The sequence below is a fragment of the Rhamphochromis longiceps genome, linkage group LG17 (genome assembly GCF_057381845.1).
Source record: "Rhamphochromis longiceps isolate RC_006_pf linkage group LG17, R_longiceps_female_GT1.1, whole genome shotgun sequence".
Classification (NCBI taxonomy): Eukaryota; Metazoa; Chordata; class Actinopteri; order Cichliformes; family Cichlidae; genus Rhamphochromis; species Rhamphochromis longiceps.
In genome coordinates this window covers 14,857,933-14,878,282 of record NC_140573.1, presented here as the reverse complement: position 1 = coordinate 14,878,282, position 20,350 = coordinate 14,857,933, and the positions used below count along the sequence as shown (strand labels likewise).

At 40.1% G+C, this 20,350-nt stretch overlaps 1 protein-coding gene across 1 annotated transcript; it reads left to right on the top strand.

Annotated features, from left to right (window-relative positions):
* The first annotated feature begins 14,295 nt into the window (after positions 1-14,295).
* Positions 14,296-16,588, top strand: LOC146649438 (uncharacterized). Its single transcript, XM_085386706.1, has one exon. It carries the CDS (start codon positions 14,941-14,943, stop codon positions 16,375-16,377), a length of 1,437 nt encoding a protein of 478 aa, XP_085242832.1. The 5' UTR covers positions 14,296-14,940; the 3' UTR covers positions 16,378-16,588.
* Positions 16,589-20,350: the final 3,762 nt, after the last annotated feature.

Genomic DNA, 20,350 nt, shown 5'->3' with positions numbered 1-20,350 from the left:
ACATGAATTACCCCTCAAAACCTTTTGACAATTTAAGCTAGAGTTTGGAAACACTGTCAGTTTAGGGAGATATTGCTGCATCTATCTTTTAAATGATGCATTTATTCCCCATTGCTCTTTTCTAAAGGCTTAGCACAGCAAACAAAGTTTTGGCTATAAGAAGCACTAACCATTGAAGCTTTTCTGTCTACATGTAGTTAAAGCCATAATCAATGCAAATCTGTGACTGAGATACAAACAGCCAAACCTTATATTTAAAGGCTGGCCGCCTTAAAAAAATGAAGGACTGATATACCCACACTTTTTTATTGCAAAAGTTTGGCTCACTTGTACTTTTGTTGTTCCTGCTAATCTGCAATGTTGATAAACCAGGTAACCGGTGTGTTCAGGGAAGTTAATCAACAGATGCTTTAAACTGCTGCAGGAGCAGGTGTGGCAGCAGTCTTACCTTGAGTATCACATTAACATTTGTACAGTGAAGGAACTGCGCTTTTACTTGATTGCTCTAGTTAAGTATATTTTAGCTCAAACATTTGTTTTATTTTTCATAAATTGAAAAGTATATTTTGCAATTTGTTCAGTCTGCTAATAATGTGTTACTTTGACACATCACCAAGTACAGATGAAACTGTGACTCTAATAAAAGCTTAACATTTTTGACAGTATTTAGTGTAATAGGTTAAACAATAGGAAACACAGGACTGTTTCCCAAACAGCACAGTTCTGCTTTTTGATGACTTTGCCGCACCCTCTCTTATTGTGGGAAAACCCATTTATATCTTAATAATAGCATGTTGAAAATCAAACATAAGATATTCTTTGTATCGGGTCTGCGTGTGTGTCACAGGCACACACACCCCTGCCCTATGCACGTCATGTTTTTTTGTTTTTTTTATGTTGGCTCTTGTTGTGTGTGTTTTGTGCATCTATAAAGGGACAACAAAGAGGGTTGATTTTCATGCAGGATGTTTTTATTTGAGATTATGGTTATTCTTGTTATTCAATAGCTATTGTGGAGATCAGGGAAATATTTTACTGCTACTATCCATAACCATTATCATTACCATCACATTAATTATCATTTCATCAAAGCATTTATTCAATAGATTACACATGTTCTTAGTTAAGATGATTACACCTATCACAGAGAGCTTCTGTCTGGGAAAAGGTCAGAAGCGTCAACGGGCGAGGTGAGGCCAAGTGCATTTTGAGGTCGAGACACACACACACACACACACACACACACACACACACACACACACACACACACACACACACACACACACACACACACACACAAACAGTAGTTAGACTCATGTTTAGGTAAGAGTTCAAATAATAGTTTGCAAAACCGTGTAACTGTAAGATTATGTTTGCATAAGGGACAGTTTGTTCCAGGAGATAAGCGAGAGTTAGAAGATTAATAGGAAGCACCTGGCCTCGAGACGAAGAAGATGCCCTATTAAATGTGTCAAAAGTCATCAACAGAACATTTGTGGTTTTGAAACTTATGCATGTATTGTATCTGCTTTGACACATGAGGGGGCGTCATAAATAATACCCTGATGTTATAAAAAACACTGCTTGTGTATTATTGGGCGGAGATCGATGCTGTCTGTGTGCAGTGTTCATCTCCCCACGTGTGTGTTCATTAAAATCATTGTTTGACCGACTCTCCTGGACCAATTGTTGTTTTTTGTGCTCACCCTCAATATTTGAACCCGTAGCACTATTTTCATCAGACTTCCTCTGTACTCTATGAATCTAAGCTACTTGAGTCTTAGCTGTATCCAAAAGGTGTTCCAAAAGGTACCATAGTTTGTGATATTGCACATTACCCAGACCTAAATTTACTGATCTTGTATTGAAAGTTTTGTCCCAGTGGCAGGTGGGTAGCACATTGGCCTTAACACTTGCATATGACTGGGTAGCTTTAGCCTGTGTGGTTCATGTTTTTGAAAACAGTTTTCAAGGAAATGCATCACTTTGTCTTGTATTTAAAGAAAAATATATAAGATTGGGATCCCCAGAAAATTGATTTTGTTCATCTGGACGTAGCGTTTTTAGTGGGAAAAACGTTTCCCATCCAAGTGACTTCTTAAGTCTCAGCTGACAGTAGGTTTCCCCAGCTTTATAAATAGTACGCCGGCAAAATGACCAAAACTAGCACTACTGAGAACAATGGGCTGTGAGGTTTTTGATCATTATTATGCAAATTGTCATGACCATTGATCAACAGCCACTGATCAAAGTCAGTTGAGCACTGAACACAGAAAGGCCCCAGCCAGGTGATGGAATTAAAGTCAGGACCTTCTTTCACATTGCTGCCCTTTTTGTAGGCTGTATGTTTTAATCATTTTATATTTTGGTTCTGTATTGTTATTTAGCCTTCTGGCTATCAGGCTAAGTTCACTTTCCTGGTCTTCTGCCTGTGTCAAGCTTGTGTGTGTGTGTGTGTGTGTGTGTGTGTGTGTGGGGGGGGGGGGGGGGGGGAGTATTTTGAGCATTAAGAACAAGTCTCAGATGTGTTTCTTATGTGTTCGTGCCCATAGTGACAATAGTTTGCATCATAACACAGAGTGAAAAGCTCATTTGCTCCCACCTGATGTTATGTTAGGGCGATATTTAGTTTCGCCAGTAGGTGGCAGTGGCGGCTCAGCCAAACGGGTAACTGGCAAAATAGTCCTACACAAAAGTAACGCAGGCCAGTTATTACAATGGAAGCCACCAGTAACACTGAATTGTTTTGCTGTGTTTCAGGTGAGAGCAATATACGAGCATTACATACATTTATGTAAAGTTGATGCTTAATTAACATGTTTGGAGTGTAATTCTTGTTTATATGGTGTTTAATGTGAGCGAATAAGGGAGTTTTTTCACGTTATCTGTGGGTAATGCTAGTAACGTTTGTGCGCTAGCTAAGTCATGTTAGCCTCCTGCATTAATCTCTGTAACCGTGTTGTTCCATCAGTACTGTGAAAGGAAACTGTTAGCTGGTTTCAGTTAAAGTTATAGGAAATAGACCAGCCAGTACATGTTATGTTGTCTATTGTTTACTGGTCATTTTCTGATTAATACAGGGCCATTACACGTAATGCTACAAAAGTCACACAGGCCAGTTATTACAATGGAAGCCGCCAGTAACACTGAATTGTTTTGCTGTGTTTCAGCGCAATAAACCTTCATGTGCACCTGAATGAACCCTGTCGTCCTTCAGTGTGTAACGTGTGTGTGTGTGTGTGTGTGGTTTCAGTGTCAGTCATTTCCTGTCATATATTGATAGTTTTTTGTCTCATGTGTTTTGGGTTCAGTTCTGCTTCCCCTGTCTTGTTAGTCTGTGATTAGTTTCAGCTGTCCTCCCACAAGTTGCCGGTTATCCTCTGTGTGTATGTATTGTCTAGGTATTATCAGTACCATGCAGGTACTGATTTCAGGTGGAATTATCTGTAATAATGCAGCTCTCCTGTGCTCTATCTGAGTCACAGTCCTCAGGATTTCACACACAGTGACCAACAATTTCTATTAGACGGGGAGACCTTTTGGGGCGACCGTGGCTCAGGGGTTTGGGAAGCGTATCTGTAACCAGAAGGTCACCGGTTCGATCCCCGGGCTCTCTGTCCTGGTCGTTGTGTCCTTGGGCAAGACACTTTACCCTACTGCCTACTGGTGTTGGCCAGAAGGGCCGATGGCACGATATGACAGCCTCGCTTCTGTCCTTCTGTCAGTCTGCCCCAGGACAGCTGTGGCTACAACTGTAGCTTACCTCCACCAGTGTGTGAATAAATAGTGGCATTGTAAAGCGCTTTGGGTGCCTTGAAAAGCGCTATATAAATCCAATCCATTGTTATTATCCTTAGCTCTATCAAAATAGATCAATTCTTCTTCACTCTCCTTTTGTTTATCTAAATTGTTTCACTGTTTCTGAGAGATGCACACATCTATAACCTGAGCTTACACTCTTATTTTTGTAAATAGGTCATTACTGAATTTCTCAGAGGAAACCACCTGAGGGATTAATAAAGTTTCTTCTAATCTACTCGCGCCCTCATCTAATTCATCTCATCTGCTCATTTTTTTGAGATGCTACTTTGGGCTCCTCCTGGCAGAATGCTATCTATTAATGAAGTGAACTTTACATCCAAATTATAATGCACTGTTAGATCACCCTGTGAATACGTCACCATAATAATTTGATTAGTGTAACATAACTGCTCCATAGCCTATGAATTAAATGTTATTTTCTTACACTTATAACTATCCAGCAGGTAAATATAACTCCTTTCCTCCACCTTGTTTGATCACTGAAGTGAAATTCCCTCTATCAATCACTTATTCCAGTTGACTCTAAGTAAAGGTTAATTCATGCTAATTCTAAAGACATCATTAAACTTGGGCTGGAAAAGTATAACTTGAACTAGGTAATAATCATTACCTACTTTCTAGGAAGCATTTTTGTAAAGAGGAAGAATTTGCTTACTTTTTAAATACATAAAGAAAAAGGCCTGTTTTATTTTTTGTTTATTTGATGTTCCTCATTTTATTTATTGAATGTCTATCTGCATTTTAACCTACGCAGACATAGTAATTTGTATGTCTGTGTAGGTTCTAAGTCATCCAGGTCATGGCAATATTTGTAGTAATAGTAGTCTTTACTTTTCAATCTCTCTAGAATAGCAATTTGTAGTAGTGTTACTTAGGGCTGCTCGATTATGGCAAAAATGATAATCATGATTATTTTCACTGAAATTGAGATCTCGATTATTTCATGATATTTATTTAACAATAACAATGTATTGAATAATGACTTTAAAGATTGTCAAAAAATAATATAAAATAGTGTGCAAATACTGATAACAGTGCAAATGTTTGCAATATAAAAATAAATGAAAAATGTAAACATCTATGTTTAGTGAACTTTGCAGTGTTGCTCTGTGGTGCAGCTACGACACTGTAGCAAAGTTTACACACTATGTCTACTTGATCCATGTCTGACTCCGCGAACCCATAATGTTTCCACACCACTGAAGTTTTTTTTACCTCTCTTTTCAACCAACGGCAGTCACTCTCCTCTCCAAATAACTTCTGCTAGCTTTCCGAGCTTCCCTCGGGTCCTCTTAATCAGCGGTCCCCAACCCCCGGGCCTCGGACCGGTACCGGTCCGTGAGTCGTTTGGTACCGGGCTGCGAGAGTTGAGGCTCAGGTGTGAAATGTATATTTTTCAGGGTTTTTATCGGTTTTGAGCGTTATTTTGTTATCGTTTTTATCGTTTACTCGGTTTTCCTTGGTCTTTTGTGTTATGAATAAATTTTCTTTTTTTCGGTACCGGTACAAGTTTTATTTTGTTGTATTTATCCGCGACACCTTAAAGGCCGGTCCATGAAAATATTGTCGGGCATAATCCGGTCCGTGGCGCAAAAAAGGTCGCGGACCGCTGCTCTTAATTGTTGTGACACGTGTTCGAAATGCACAGAGGTGTATTTTAAAGGTCAGTGTCTCAGGTTATTGCATTCTGTTTTACTTCCCTCACTCTCGTCAGCTCTGATTTCCCCCAGTTGTGTCTCCCTCCTGTCTCCCATTCCCTGATTGCACTGTGTGTATTTAACCCCTGTGTTTTCTGGTGTGTGTTGCTGGTTTGTCTGTGTGGTTTCCCTGCATCTTTCTACATCTCCCTTTAGCGATGTTTCATATCTCAAGATTTCAGGTTTGTTTTTGTTTTGTTTTCCCAGTTTAGGTTTTCAGTTCTGTTTTTGCCACTCTCACCTTTGTTGTATGTTCACTCTTTAAATAAAGCTCCCTCACATCAGTAGTGCTTGCATCTTGAGTCCTTTAATAATTTCCACATGGCTCACCCCGGCAGCGGTGACAACTCCAGCACAGTAGGCAAACGTAAAATACGTAGCACTGGTGTTCTGCCAGGAGAAACAAGGCAAGCAGGACTGGATTTGTTTAGATTTTTACAGCATCGAAATTCAGAGAATTATTTCCTCTTTTGTCAAATCATAGTGGCAGTAGAAATTACCCTAGCCTTCTGTAAACAACATAGATTGTTTTTGTTTCTATGAAAAAGACAAAGTACAACAAAAGAAAAAATGAGAAAACAATCATAGTTTTCTGAAAATGGAATGAGAATGATTTCTTTTAGTGTCTCTGCAAGTGCCTTTGTCTTGATTACTTAAATTTTTTTAAATTACTCTTCTTCACTCATTTTTTTCCTCTTTGCCAGGTGTACTAAAATATATTGTCAAATGTTTACATTAAAAACTATATGACTAAATTCTAAGAGCTTGAAAAGAAAAGCATCTGGAGTTGCACCTCTAATCCAAGAAGCTTCTTCAGTCTTTTGAATATGTGGCTTTACAGCTGAAGGCCCCATCCAAAGTTGTGTTTCTTAATGTTTACAGGCCTCCCAAATACTGCACAGACTTTTTTAATGACCTCAGTGAACTGCTGTCTGTGATCTGTGTTGATTTCGACTGTGTAATTATTGTTGGGGATTTTAACATCCATGTGGACAACCCTCAGGACAAAGGGACTAAAGACCTGAGTAACACTCTGGGCAACTTTGGGCTGACTCAGCATGTAACAGAGGCCACACATAATAGAGGACACACTCTTGACCTACTGATCTCCAAGGACCTGAGCATTTCAAACATTACTGTGTCTGATGTGGGCCTGTCTGATCATTACTGTGTTTTCTTTGAAAGTAAAATCTCAGCCCACACAAATATATCAACAGCAGTGATCACAAAACGGTGTATAACTGAAGACCCTCCTGTGCCAGTGGCAGCTGAACTTCATTCAACCATGGCCTGCAATGACTTTGCCAAATTCTTCACAGAAAAAATCCAAAAGATTAGACAAGCAATTGGTACATCAACAGCAGATCCAGACTATGTACTGTGTCCACCGAAAAACTGTTTAAACACCATGAAACAGTTTGACCCTAGTAACAGCAAAGACCTGGAGGACATCTTAGGTCAACTGAACTCCTCCTCTTGCTGTTTAGATGTCCTGGCAACAAGTTTTTTCAAAAAGGTCTCAAAGACTTTAGAGTCAGACCTGTTACAGATCGTCAACTTTTCTTTATTATCAGGTGTATTTACGGAACCACTAAAAACTGCTGTAATAAAACCTATACTGAAAAAGGACAATCTTGACAAGACACAAATGAACAACTAAGGCCGATCTCAAATCTCCCATTTTTAAGTAAGATCATTGATAGGTTTGTAGCTTGAACCTATTCGCTGGAACGTTGAAGACAATATAATTACACAGCAAGCAAGACACGAAGTAGGCAAAGTTCTTCATGTTTCTCGTGCACGGGAGAGAACCGGACAGACGCCGTTCCTTCGCTTGACCCCAGTTGCTCTCGTTCGTTCTCCCGTAACACTGTTCTTTTATTGAGGTTACATGAATATGCATAGGTTCATTAACATATGACGTCCACATGCAAACAAAGAGTACCGTGTGTGTGTGTGTATGTGTGTGTGTGTGTGTGTGTGTGTGTGTGTGTGCTGCTGATCAAAGGGTCATATAACATAAAAGCACAAACGCAAACATCCTTGGTCAGGAAGAGGGTAGCCTCCCCCTCACCCTAGATGGTTCACCCTAGATAACACGGTGAGGAAGTCCAGCAGTTAAAGCACTTAGACTAGAACAGACGTAGCTACGTTAATCCTACCATAAAACAATAAAACAAGGTACGACCTCTCTCGTGCTCCCAGAGTGCTCTCTAATACACACAAAGTTTGCAGACTATCACTACACAATTGATTATATACCTCTAAGCATATATGGTTAAATATTTCTAAGCATAAATGACAATCAAAAATACAAAACCTAACAATCATTGAAAAAGCAGTTTCTCAACAGCTCAATTACTTCTTAACACAGAATAACTGCTATGATGCCTTCCAGTCAGGTTTTAGACAGAACCACAGCACTGAAACCGCTCTGACCAAAGTGTTTAATGACATACAGTGGGGCAAAAAAGTATTTAGTCAGCCACCGATTGTGCAAGTTCCCCCACCTAAAATGATGACAGGTCAGTAATTTGCACCAGAGGTACACTTCAACTGTGAGAGACAGAATGTGAAAAAAAAATCCATGAATCCACATGGTAGGATTTGTAAAGAATTTATTCGTAAATCAGGGTGGAAAATAAGTATTTGGTCAATAACAAAAATACAACTCAATACTTTGTAACATAACCTTTGTTGGCAATAACAGAGGTCAAACGTTTACTATAGGTCTTTACCAGGTTTGCACACACAGTAGCTGGTATTTTGGCCCATTCCTCCATGCAGATCTTCTCGAGAGCAGTGATGTTTTGGGGCTGTCGCCGAGCAACACGGACTTTCAACTCCCGCCACAGATTTTCTATGGGGTTGAGGTCTGGAGACTGGCTAGGCCACTCCAGGACTTTCAAATGCTTCTTACGGAGCCACGCCTTTGTTGCCTGGGCGGTGTGTTTTGGATCATTGTCATGTTGGAAGACCCAGCCTCGTTTCATCTTCAAAGTTCTCACTGATGGAAGGAGGTTTTGGCTCAAAATCTCACGATACATGGCCCCATTCATTCTGTCCTTAACACGGATCAGTCGTCCTGTCCCCTTGGCAGAAAAACAGCCCCATAGCATGATGTTTCCACCCCCATGCTTCACAGTAGGTATGGTGTTCTTGGGATGCAACTCAGTATTCTTCTTCCTCCAAACACGACGAGTTGAGTTTATACCAAAAAGTTCTACTTTGGTTTCATCTGACCACATGACATTCTCCCAATCCTCTGCTGTATCATCCATGTGCTCTCTGGCAAACTTCAGACGGGCCTGGACATGCACTGGCTTCAGCAACGGAACACGTCTGGCACTGCGGGATTTGATTCCCTGCCGTTGTAGTGTGTTACTGATGGTGACCTTTGTTACTTTGGTCCCAGCTCTCTGCAGGTCATTCACCAGGTCCCCCCGTGTGGTTCTGGGATCTTTGCTCACCGTTCTCATGATCATTTTGACCCCACGGGATGAGATCTTGCGTGGAGCCCCAGATCGAGGGAGATTATCAGTGGTCTTGTATGTCTTCCATTTTCTGATGATTGCTCCCACAGTTGATTTTTTCACACCAAGCTGCTTGCCTATTGTAGATTCACTCTTCCCAGTCTGGTGCAGGTCTACAATACTTTTCCTGGTGTCCTTCGAAAGCTCTTTGGTCTTGGCCATGGCGGAGTTTGGAGTCTGACTGTTTGAGGCTGTGGACAGGTGTCTTTTATACAGATGATGAGTTCAAACAGGTGCCATTCATACAGGTAACGAGTGGGGGACAGAAAAGCTTCTTACAGAAGACGTTACAGGTCTGTGAGAGCCAGAGATTTTCCTTGTTTGAGGTGACCAAATACTTATTTTCCACCCTGATTTACAAATAAATTCTTTACAAATCCTACCATGTGGATTCATGGATTTTTTTTTTCACATTCTGTCTCTCACAGTTGAAGTGTACCTCTGGTGCAAATTACTGACCTCTGTCATCATTTTAAGTGGGGGAACTTGCACAATCGGTGGCTGACTAAATACTTTTTTGCCCCACTGTATGTCTGAACACAGACAGTGGAAAAATGTCTTAGTTTTACTGGATCTCAGTGCACTGGAGAACTGGGCAGGTCTTTCAGGAACTGTATTAAACTGGTTCAAAACATACTTAGAAAACAGGAAATACTTTGTATCAATAGGTAACTTCACATCTGAGCAGACAAGTATCACATGTGGAGTTCCCCAAGGTTCCATCTTGGGACCCCCTCTGTTTAACATTTACATGCTCCCACTGGCACAGATTATAAAGAACAACAAAATAAACTACCACAGCTATGCAGATGACACACAAATATATATTACAATGTCACCAGGAGACCAAGGCCCTGTACAGGCTCTTGGTAAATGCATTGAGGAAATTAATGACTGGTTGTGCCACAATTTTCTCCAGCTAAACAAAAACAAAACTGAGGTAATAGTCTTTGGCGCCAAAGAAAAACGATTACAGGTCATCAGAGAACTTCAATCTATACACCTAAAAACCACAAACCAGGCGAGAAATTTGGGTGTAGTGATGGATGCAGACCTAAACTTAGAAAAACACATTAAGACAATAACAAAATCAGCTTACTATCACCTCAAGAATATATCAAGGATAAAAGATCTGATGTCTCAACAGGACCTGGAAAAACTAGTCCATGCATTCATCTTTAGTAGGCTTGATTACTGTAACAGCATCTTTACAGGTCTACCTAAAAAAATCAGTCAGACAACTACAGCTCATTCAGAACTCTGCTGCTCGAGTCCTCACTAAGACCAAAAAAGTGGATCACATCAGTCCAGCTCTGAGGTCTTTACACTGGCTGCCTGTCCGTCAGAGGATAGACTTTAAAGTTCTGATGCTGGTCTATAAAGCTCTGAATGGTTTAGGACCAAAATACATCAGTGACCTCCTGACCCAGTATGAACCTTCCAGATCCCTCAGGTCATCTGGATCCGGTCTTTTATCAGTTCCCAGAGTCAGAACCAGACACGGAGAAGCTGCATTCAGCTTTTATGCTCCTCATATCTGGAACAAACTCCCAGAAAGCCTCAGATCAGCTGAAACACTCAGTTTATTTAAATCCAGGTTGAAGACTCACCTGTTCTCAGCTGCATTTGAATAAAGCACCAAATCCACACTTTTAAGCTTAAATTTCAAAACTAACATTTTAACTACTTTTATCTATTGTTCTGATTTTATCTGTTTTGATTTTATATACTGTTTTGTTTGTTTGTTTGTTAATTAGTTAGTTTATTTGTTTGCTTGTTTTAATCAATTTTAAATCATGCTTTTTATTTATTTTAGTTTCTAATGTCTCTGTAAAGCACTTTGAATCACCCTGTTGTTGAATTGTGCTATACAAATAAACTTGCCTTGCCTTCCCTTGCCTTGCCTAAGAGAGAGTTCTAGATAAGCCCTATGGGAGTGTCCCCAAGAGGGTCATGGGCCCCCTATTGATCCTCTACCTAATCACACAAGCAAGGTGTGAAAACAGAGTAAGGTCACAATCAACCAAGGTCTCAGGGGAACCCATTGTGAAACCTAGCCCCACCCTATCATGCGATGTACTGAGGTCAAATGGTCCAGCATTGAGTGGGTGTTAAGGTGTCTGGGAAGGGATCTAAAAACTGGATTACAGATGGCAGACAGTTGGTGCTGTAAACCACCGCCTTTGTTCAAAGATGGTTGGGTTGTTCACCATGGACATAGATGGCTTCTTTCACTCCTCATCTTAAAGAAATCCAGACACTTTCGAAGCTCCTTAGACTATGATGACCTGGATGACTGAGAACATTCACAGACATATATAACTGAATTATATGCTGAACAGGTGACCTCAAGACTGGGTGATTTTTTGAAGTCCAAACATGCTGTTTGTTCTTATGAAAAAAATCATGGCATAAGTACATGTCCCACACCCTTTTCATTTAGCATTTAATGCTACAAAAAAGAGTGAACAATGACTTACATTTCTAAAATGAAATGAATGACAATTGTCTCCTGTTTTGTGTCATTCAGACTTATGTCTGCATTTGAGTTTTTTGTGAACTTCAGTTTGCGCGTCATTTGTCTTTTTTGTGTGTATGAGCCTAAATGCTTCTTTCTAATTTGTCAAACTGGCAGAATATACACAGCAACTGTGTGATTAAAGTGAGAATGTTTTTCTGAAATAATTTGTTTTTAAATTTAATAATTTTAAAAGTGGCTTTGAAGGAACGGTAAAAGTTGTATTTTGCATTTTGCAAGATGTTACATTTTATGAAATACATATGCTTCCTTTAGTTAATAATATTAAAAACTATAGCTTGCATTTTCATAGCTACACAGATGATACTCAGCTTTAATTATCAATGAAGACAAGTGATACAAATCCATTAATTAAACCATAAACATGTCTTAAAGACACAAAAGTGTAGATGAGCTTTGATTTCATAATTCTAAATATAGACAACACTGAGATTATTATATTCAGAACTAAATATCATAAAAGATCATGTTAGATACTGTGCTTTGAAGAAACACAGTATCTAAGGAGATACTTACTCTAAATCACATTTCCTTATCTGCCATAGTATCACTGTGAGAAATCTTGGAGTTTGGTGTGCATTCAATCTGAAAAAGATATCCTTCTGTCTGCACAATAAACCTGTTATGGCAGCAAAGGCCAGTGTGTGAAAATGGACCAAAATGCAGATGCAGGCAGAGGCAAAAACTGGTAGGTTTTCAATTAGACTTTATTTATAGAAACACAGCCTTTTTGAGTGCTAAAAAGAAACTTGGTAAGAAAACTGGGGTTCCTATTTTCTTCAGTCACTGATGAATAGTAAGATGACCTAGCTTTACGGAGCTTTTTATAGTGTAATAAACTCTTTACAGGTTGCAATGAAAATCTCCCAAATTAGCTAGATACATTTTTGTGAATAATTAGTTAATTTGGAAGCTCTGGCACTGTGCTTAAAACTATACGCAATGTTCATCATTCCGACTTTCCAAATAAATTAACAGTTGTAGCAGTATCTTTGCAATCTGTTTTAATACTCTGGTTCAAACATGTTGCTAGAAATCCGCTACCTGGTACATGTCTTGCCAAAAAGGGTCGAACCTACAGTATTTACTTATTTAATTAGAGGTGGAAAAACTCCATGTGCTGACAGGTAGGCAAGAATAAATAGTTATTAGTGTTAAAACTGGTCTTAATTACCAGCTATACAAACAGTGCTCCCTGCCTCCAGAATACAATTTTATTCAACTATGCAATCAGGAGATTATTAACAGCAGATACCCAATTTATACATTTTCTATATTGTTTCTTGAGATTGTGCATCAATTGTGGAAAGCCTCAGTCTGCCAGACAGAAGATTTGTCATGATCCTGGGTCTTTTGACCCAGCGTTTTAAGTTTGAGTTTATTTTGTTCATTAGGTTATCTAAGTTCATTTGGTTATTAGACTCCTTGTGTTTTCTTCCCCTGTATTTAAGTTTCCCCTCAACCTTCGTGTTTCATGCTGCGTGTCATTTGTTATCAAGTTTGTATTATTATGCCTAAGTGTTTCTAGTTATTATTTTCCCCTCGTGTTTCCAACCATGTTAAATCTCCCCTGCTCTTCATGCGTTTCATGTCTGTGTCTTACGTTGTCAAGTTCGGGTTGTCATGTCTATGTCTCATTATGTTTCCTGTTTTATTGTGAAGAGGTCTGGTGTTCTGTGTTCATCATGTTCAGTTTTACTCTCCCACTGTGACGTCATTATGTTCATGTGTGCCAGCTGTTTCCTCATGTGTCTCCACTTCCCCTAATCACCTCCTGTGTATTTAAGTCCTCTGTTTTCAGTGTGTGATTGTCAGGTCGTCTGTTGTTCACGCCATGTTCTCCATGCCATGTTTCTAGGTTTCATGTCCAGGTTTTTCCATGTTGTTTGTTTAGTTCTCCCAGTTTAGGTTAATGTTAGTTTTATTTCTGTTTGCCTTGCCCTTTATTTGTACCTTTTCTGCCAGCCTCATTAAACGGCTCGCTTTTTGTTGATACTCAAGTCTTGATCCAAGTTCCTTGGTGTCTGCATTTTGGGTCCACTCTTCACAATACATACAGTCTGCTCTCGCCAGACTGTGACAAGATTGGCTTGAGTGAGTCCTGCAGAAGCACAGACTGCAACTGAGCAGGCTGTTATGATAGGCTAGAAAGAGGCTAGCCAGACCACGGAGACAAAGGGTGCCACTGAGGCGCACCCAACACCCACTCCCAGAACAAGAATCTTGATGCCATACTCAGGCAGTAGCCCTGAGAGGGCTCCTGCTCCTTCATGAGCGAAGCAAGTGAGTGGAGGCAGCCAGTAACTCGAGAGGACCAAAATGGATGACAGATTGGGTAGAAGGCCTGAGTAGATATGGCCCTGTGCAACCTAGCCAGAAGCAAATCTTAGAGTCCCTGTGGATGCAGCATCTTGAACACTGTGATTCAAACATGTAAACAAATCTAACCAGGCAAATCCCACAGGATGGAGCTAAATGAAAATCAAGGACAATTTCTTTATAATTTTTTTTTTTTTTAATTATTGTTAGAGAGAGGGATTTTTACCAACCCTCTGAGGGTGGTGATTTCAGCAGCGAGTGTTTCTGCCTGCTTCTGACTAAATCTTTCTAAAGAATTTCCAAGAGTGTCGGGTACAGGTTTTTAAGGATTTTAGGGATTACCAAATCCAGATTATTAGGGTTTTAAATAGTAAGGATGGTAAAATGAAGCTTTATGAAGCACTGAAATGTGTAATGAAAAACTGTTCATTAATCAAGGTTTTCAACACAGTCGTCTTTAGTGCCATCTTGTGACCAAAAAGACAAAGAGCAGTTTGAATCTACAAATGAAAAAGGACTGCTTCATTGTGGTTGGTAACTCTACCAACAGCTACTGTTTAATATCATGTGACAATTCTGTGTGATATCCAGTGTTGGGACTAACGCGTTATTGAGTAACGCATTACAGTAACTACGTTATTATTGCGGTAACGAGCACGGTAACTAGTTATTATGCCAAAATCAGGAACGCGTTACTCGTTACTGGGATTTAGATAGGGTCGTTATTCGTTACTTTGTGTGTTGCGTTTGACTTACCTCGGAAACGGAACACGAACCTGGGAATAATGTCACACTCGAGTGAACGGCGTTCTGGTTAGCCTCGTTGGAGAAGTCTGGATTCCAATATGGCGACACCCTCAAAAATGCTTGTTTTGCTAGCCCTCTACAAAAACAAATTACTACTAAACACATATGCAGCTCATCTGCAGTCCCGAATTTCCGAGTCCCAAGTACAAAGGAAAGCACCACGACTGCAGTTTCCGTGTTGGACGTAAAAAGGGCATGTGACACTGTGACGTAAGCTACAATCATGGCGGCAGTCGAAGATGGTCCAGGCATGGGTTTTCTGTCCTGGAAATATTCACATTATTTCTCCTTTCTGGTGGTAAAAGACAGGAATATTGTCGTAAACTGTACTCTCTGTGGAGGTTCTAAAACTCTTTCGACATCAAAGACTAGCAATTCTAATCTGATGAAACATCTTCAGAAACAACATGCATCTACCAACTTAGTTGGAAAAGAACCCGAAGGCAACGTCGGTGACTCTAGCTCTGTTGACGCTATTCCAGCAAAACAACGAAAGCTTGATTTTGGACAGCCTGCTGCACAGTCCATCACCCAGCCCCAGCTACACAGGCTGATTGTCAGGTATGTTGTGGAAGACATGAAACCCATCTCAACGGTTGAGTCCCATGCTTTCAGACAACTGATTAGTCATATACCTGTGCGAGGGAGAGCTGGGAAGGCACCATCCAGAAAGACATTTTCCAGTTTCCTAGACCAAGAATATGCCAACATGGAGTCAGAGCTCAAAAATACACTTGACATGGTAGAATACATCTCCACAACAGCAGACATTTGGACTGTGCATAATAAAAGTTTTCTTGGTGTGACCGCGCATTGGATAAATGCACAAAACATGAAATGTGAGAAAGCAGCGCTGGCATGCAGGCGATTTCTGGGTCGACATACGTATGACAGTATTGCATCTGAGCTGGACAACATTAACTCATCTCATGGCCTATCGTTTAAAATCACATCAACTGTAACGGATAATGGCTCCAATTTTGTCAAGGCTTTTAAAGTGTACCAGCCACCACCTGAGTCAGATGACTCTGAATATGAGGAGGATGAGGTGACTTTTGTTTCGATTGGGGATGTGCTGCAGAATGGTGCTGATGATGCTGATGATGCAATTTCTTTACCGCCACATCAGAGATGTGCATCGCACACAATGAATCTTATCTCTTGCACTGATGTGGAGAAGTGGCTATTGTCTGAAGCTGCAACAAAAACCATCTACAGAAGTGCCACCACAAAATGTGCAGGGCTGTGGAACATGGCCAGTCGTTCCACAGTGGCTGCTGAGATTGTGGAAGGCATTATTGCAAAGAAGCTACTAGTACCTTGCACAACAAGGTGGAACTCGTTCTATTATGCTCTGGAGAGAATTTCAAAGATACCTGTGGTGGAGCTGAACACAATCTCATCCACATTACAGTTGAAATGTTTCAATGAGAGGGAGCATCAGTGTATCAGAGAGTACTGTGCAGTCATGAAACCACTTACTGTGGCACTGGACATTCTTCAAGGAGAAGACCATTGTTTTTATGCCACACTCCTACCCACACTGGAATCGCTGATGACCAAGACTCTGGCTATAAAAAATGGTCTGCAAATTCTTGTTGGGCTACCAGATACAGTTGTCCAGGTAAGAGATGATATTTTCATTTGTGTTTATCTTTAATGAAATGTTTTACTCAATTGCTTTTTATATTGTGCTGTGCTGTTCACATGCAAGTGAATGCTGTTACAGTTACAGATACTTAACCCCAATAAATAAATAAAATAAATACAGCGTAGTAAAATACACACTATTTACAAATTAAAATACATTCTATATAAAACTACAGCATGCTGTTAATGTTTAATTAATTTAATGTTGAAACAATGCATACTTTCTCATGCAAAAATGTTTTTTGCACTTTTACTGTGTCGTTATTACTGGCAGTCAAAACAAGGTTTGCACATGTCCTTGGAAGTGAAGATGCTTTGCTGGCTGCTGTGACACTACCAAAATTTAAGCTTCGTTGGCTACATGACCAGGCGCGGAAGGACCTCGCAAAGGCACGTCTGCTGGTAGAGTGTCGAAAACCTCTCCCTGAAAGCTCATCAATGTGGCTGAAGTAAAAGAAAGAAGAGTGGGCCAAAATTCCTCCACGCCAATATGAAAGACTCAGAAGATTGCTGTTCTTGCTCCCAAGGGTGGCACAACCAGTTATTACATTTAGGGCTCAATTGCTTTTTCACACAGGGCCAGGTAGGTTTGGATAACTTTGTTCCCTTACTAAAAGAAATCATTATTTAAAACTGTATTTTGTATTTACTTTATTTTTGCAGGAAAGAGGGAAATACATATTGGTAAGGTTCTCTTAGGGAGCCTCTGATGGCGCTAGACCAGCTGTTTCTAGTTTTTGTTTCAAGAAACATTTTTTAAGAAACATTTTTGCTGAGAAAAAACAGTCCATTTTAAGTCTAAGAAGAAAGAAAACAGCATTACTTTCCAAAATACCAGTATATTTTCCTTAATTATTACGCAGCACAGCTGTGTTAGCTCACCTTCAAGCAATTCATAATGTCAGGTGGTTTAAAGTTCACATACACATAGAACAGAACACATACATGCCTACAAGCAATGTGAAGGAGAGGGGTTCATACTGTGAATTACTTTACTGCTCAGCAAACATAACAAAACTCGTAAACTTCAATATGCACACACACTCATGAAGTCTAAACACTGTAAATTAACCTTTAAAAGGCCAATTCTAGCCCCATAGCTATTAGACCTTTAAACACTGCTACCCAAGCAATACACACACGCACACCCACCCGCGCACACACTCACACGCACACAAACATGAATAAACATAAACACAGAAAAGCCATGATTGCGAGTGAAATTCTATTTATGTAACACACACACACATGCACAACCACACTATGTTGTGTAATGGAAATATTCTTTCTGCAAAATTGGGTAATTAACTGTAAAATGAACTGATGTGGATAAAGAAGGTTACTGACTACTTCACTCTGAAACTTACCTTCAATATGGCACACTCCTGCTCCGGGCCATCTCTAAGTGAATGTGTGTGCATGTGTGCATTATTGTATTTATAATGAAATTCAGTGTTGGGGAGTAACGGAATACATGTACCGCCGTTACGTATTTAAAATACAAAATATGAGTAACTGTATTCCGTTACAGTTACCGTTTAAAAAGGTGGTATTCAGAATACAGTTACTTTGTTGAAATAAATGGATTACACTGCGGTACTTTCCTGTTTCATTTTGTCGCGGGTCAGGACTGTTTGGGTTTTGTTTGACAGCTACGTTCTGTTGTTCCAGGCGGCAGCTCTACGGTTGCCATGGTTACAGGGCGACGCTCTCTCTCTCTCTGCGACTGTGTGTTTCCTAGGTGAGAGAGCGCCTTTTCGTTGTTGTTGTTGTTGTTGTGCTAAGCTAACAGGCAGAATGCTACAAGCATAGCTCTAAAGAATGTAGCATCATGGGCAGTGTAGTCCGTGTTGCAGAGAGAATGGACTGCCATACACGTTATGGGTCTGTGAGCGCGAGGAGGGAGAGAGAAAAAGGGGAGTGGAAAGGTAGGAGTTGTCATCGAGGAAAAACGGGAGCTGGAAGCAGGTAAATATAATAATAACCACTTCAGCCAAGCTATCAAGACTCGACTGTACGTTCGTGTTTTCCTCCGAAAACAATAAGTTCCGTTGGAGCAGTCTTTCAACGCCTCTCTCTGTCTCTCGCAAGAAAAGTTGACCCACACAACAAAGTAAAGCTAGTTTTCGGCTACGAGCCGACAGGGACCCCGCCGTATTAGTCAGAGGTCCCTTTACTACAGTTCGGAGTCGCGGACCTTCAGTAATAGTAATAAATCACACGGCAATAGTACATTCACGTTGTTGTAAAAAGCATGATAATATATTAAGTAATCCAAAGTATTCAGAATACGTTACTGTCATTGAGTAACGTAACGGAATACGTTACAGAATACATTTTGGGGCATGTATTCTGTATTCTGTAATGGAATACATTTTAAAAGTAACCTTCCCAACACTGATGAAATTAAAAAACACTGTGGTAGGAGTAAGAAAAAGGTAAAAAAAAAAAAAAAAAAAAAAAAGGAAGCCTAGAGTAATTTGGGAATAGTTTTAACCTGTACTCATTTATATACTGTAATGCCAAGTATTCACAAGTCTGCCTTTACACACATATGAACATGAGTGAAATCCCATTCTTAATGCATTTGGTTCAGTATGATGCTGGCCCACCCTTTGTAGCTCTAACAGCTTCAACTCGACCATTCTTCCAGAAGTGCATTTGTGGGGTTGAACACTGATGTTGGACGAGAAGGTTTAGCCCACAAATTCCACTGTAACTCATCCCAAAGGTGTTCTGTTGGGCTGAGGTCAGGACTCTGTGCAGGCCAGTCAAGTTTTTCCACAGCAAACTCGCTCATCCATGTCTTTATGGACCTTACTTTGCGCACTTGTGCACAGTTCTGTTTCAACAGAAAGGGACCATCCTCAAACTGTTCCCACAAAGTCAGAAGCATGAAATTGTCCAAAATGTCTTGCTATGATCAAGCATTAAGAGTTATTTTCACTGGTACTAAGGGGCTGAGCCCAGCTCCTGAAAAACAACCCCACACAATAATCTCCCCTCCTTTACACATGACACAGTGCAGTCTGAAAAGTACCGTTCTCCTGGCAACTGCCAAACCCAGACTCGTCCACCGGATTGCAAGCCACAGAAGTGTTATTCGTCAAAAAAAAAAAAAAAAAAAAGAAAACCTCTCCCTGAGCAAGATCAGCTACAACCAGGTACCAGCGCCACCAACACAACACAGCACGCGGATTCTAGCAAAGAGGATGAGTTCTTCTCCTTTGAAGAAAATGAGGACATATATGCCACTGCTGAAGGTGAGGTAGCCGAGTACCTCAAATCAGGAGCAACAGGGTTAGACTCTCTGAATCATTGATAAAGAAACTCTCTCTTAAACTTAATGCAGCTACTCCTTCAAGTGCCCCAGTTGAAAGGCTTGTCAGCCTGGGAAACCTGATTCTCACTCCAAAGAGGAACAAGTTGTCTGATCAGAAGTTTGAGAAGCTTCTCCTCTTGAGGTACAATCGTTGGTTTGATGGAACCAAAGTTGAGTAGTGCTCATATGATGATGATGTGTTGCCTTCAGTGGTGCTCTACAAGGTAAATTATTTCCAAGTGAAACTTGGGCTTCTGAAGCACTTAAAATACCATTATATTTTATTTATCTACATGGCCTGTATGGAGGCAATATTATTTTGGTTTGACTGTTTATGAAGCTGAAAATACTTATTATTTATTTTATTTCTGTTTGTGGGGCTGAACATACTTGTAATTAATTTTATTTCTCTTCTCTTTCTCTGAAAATACTTTTATTACTGAACATGAGGTCTCCAGTTGGTGCAATTCAGCAGTTAAGTTTACAAAGAATGGACAAACCTCACCGTGTTTATGTTAAATCATTTTTTGCACTACATGTTTTTGCACTTTGATACCTACTTTGATACCTACAGGTCCTAAATTGTCTGAGGTACAGTTTAATGTTGGCACTGCTAAAAGCATACTTTCTGTCCATTTAAATGGCAAAAATAAATATCTTT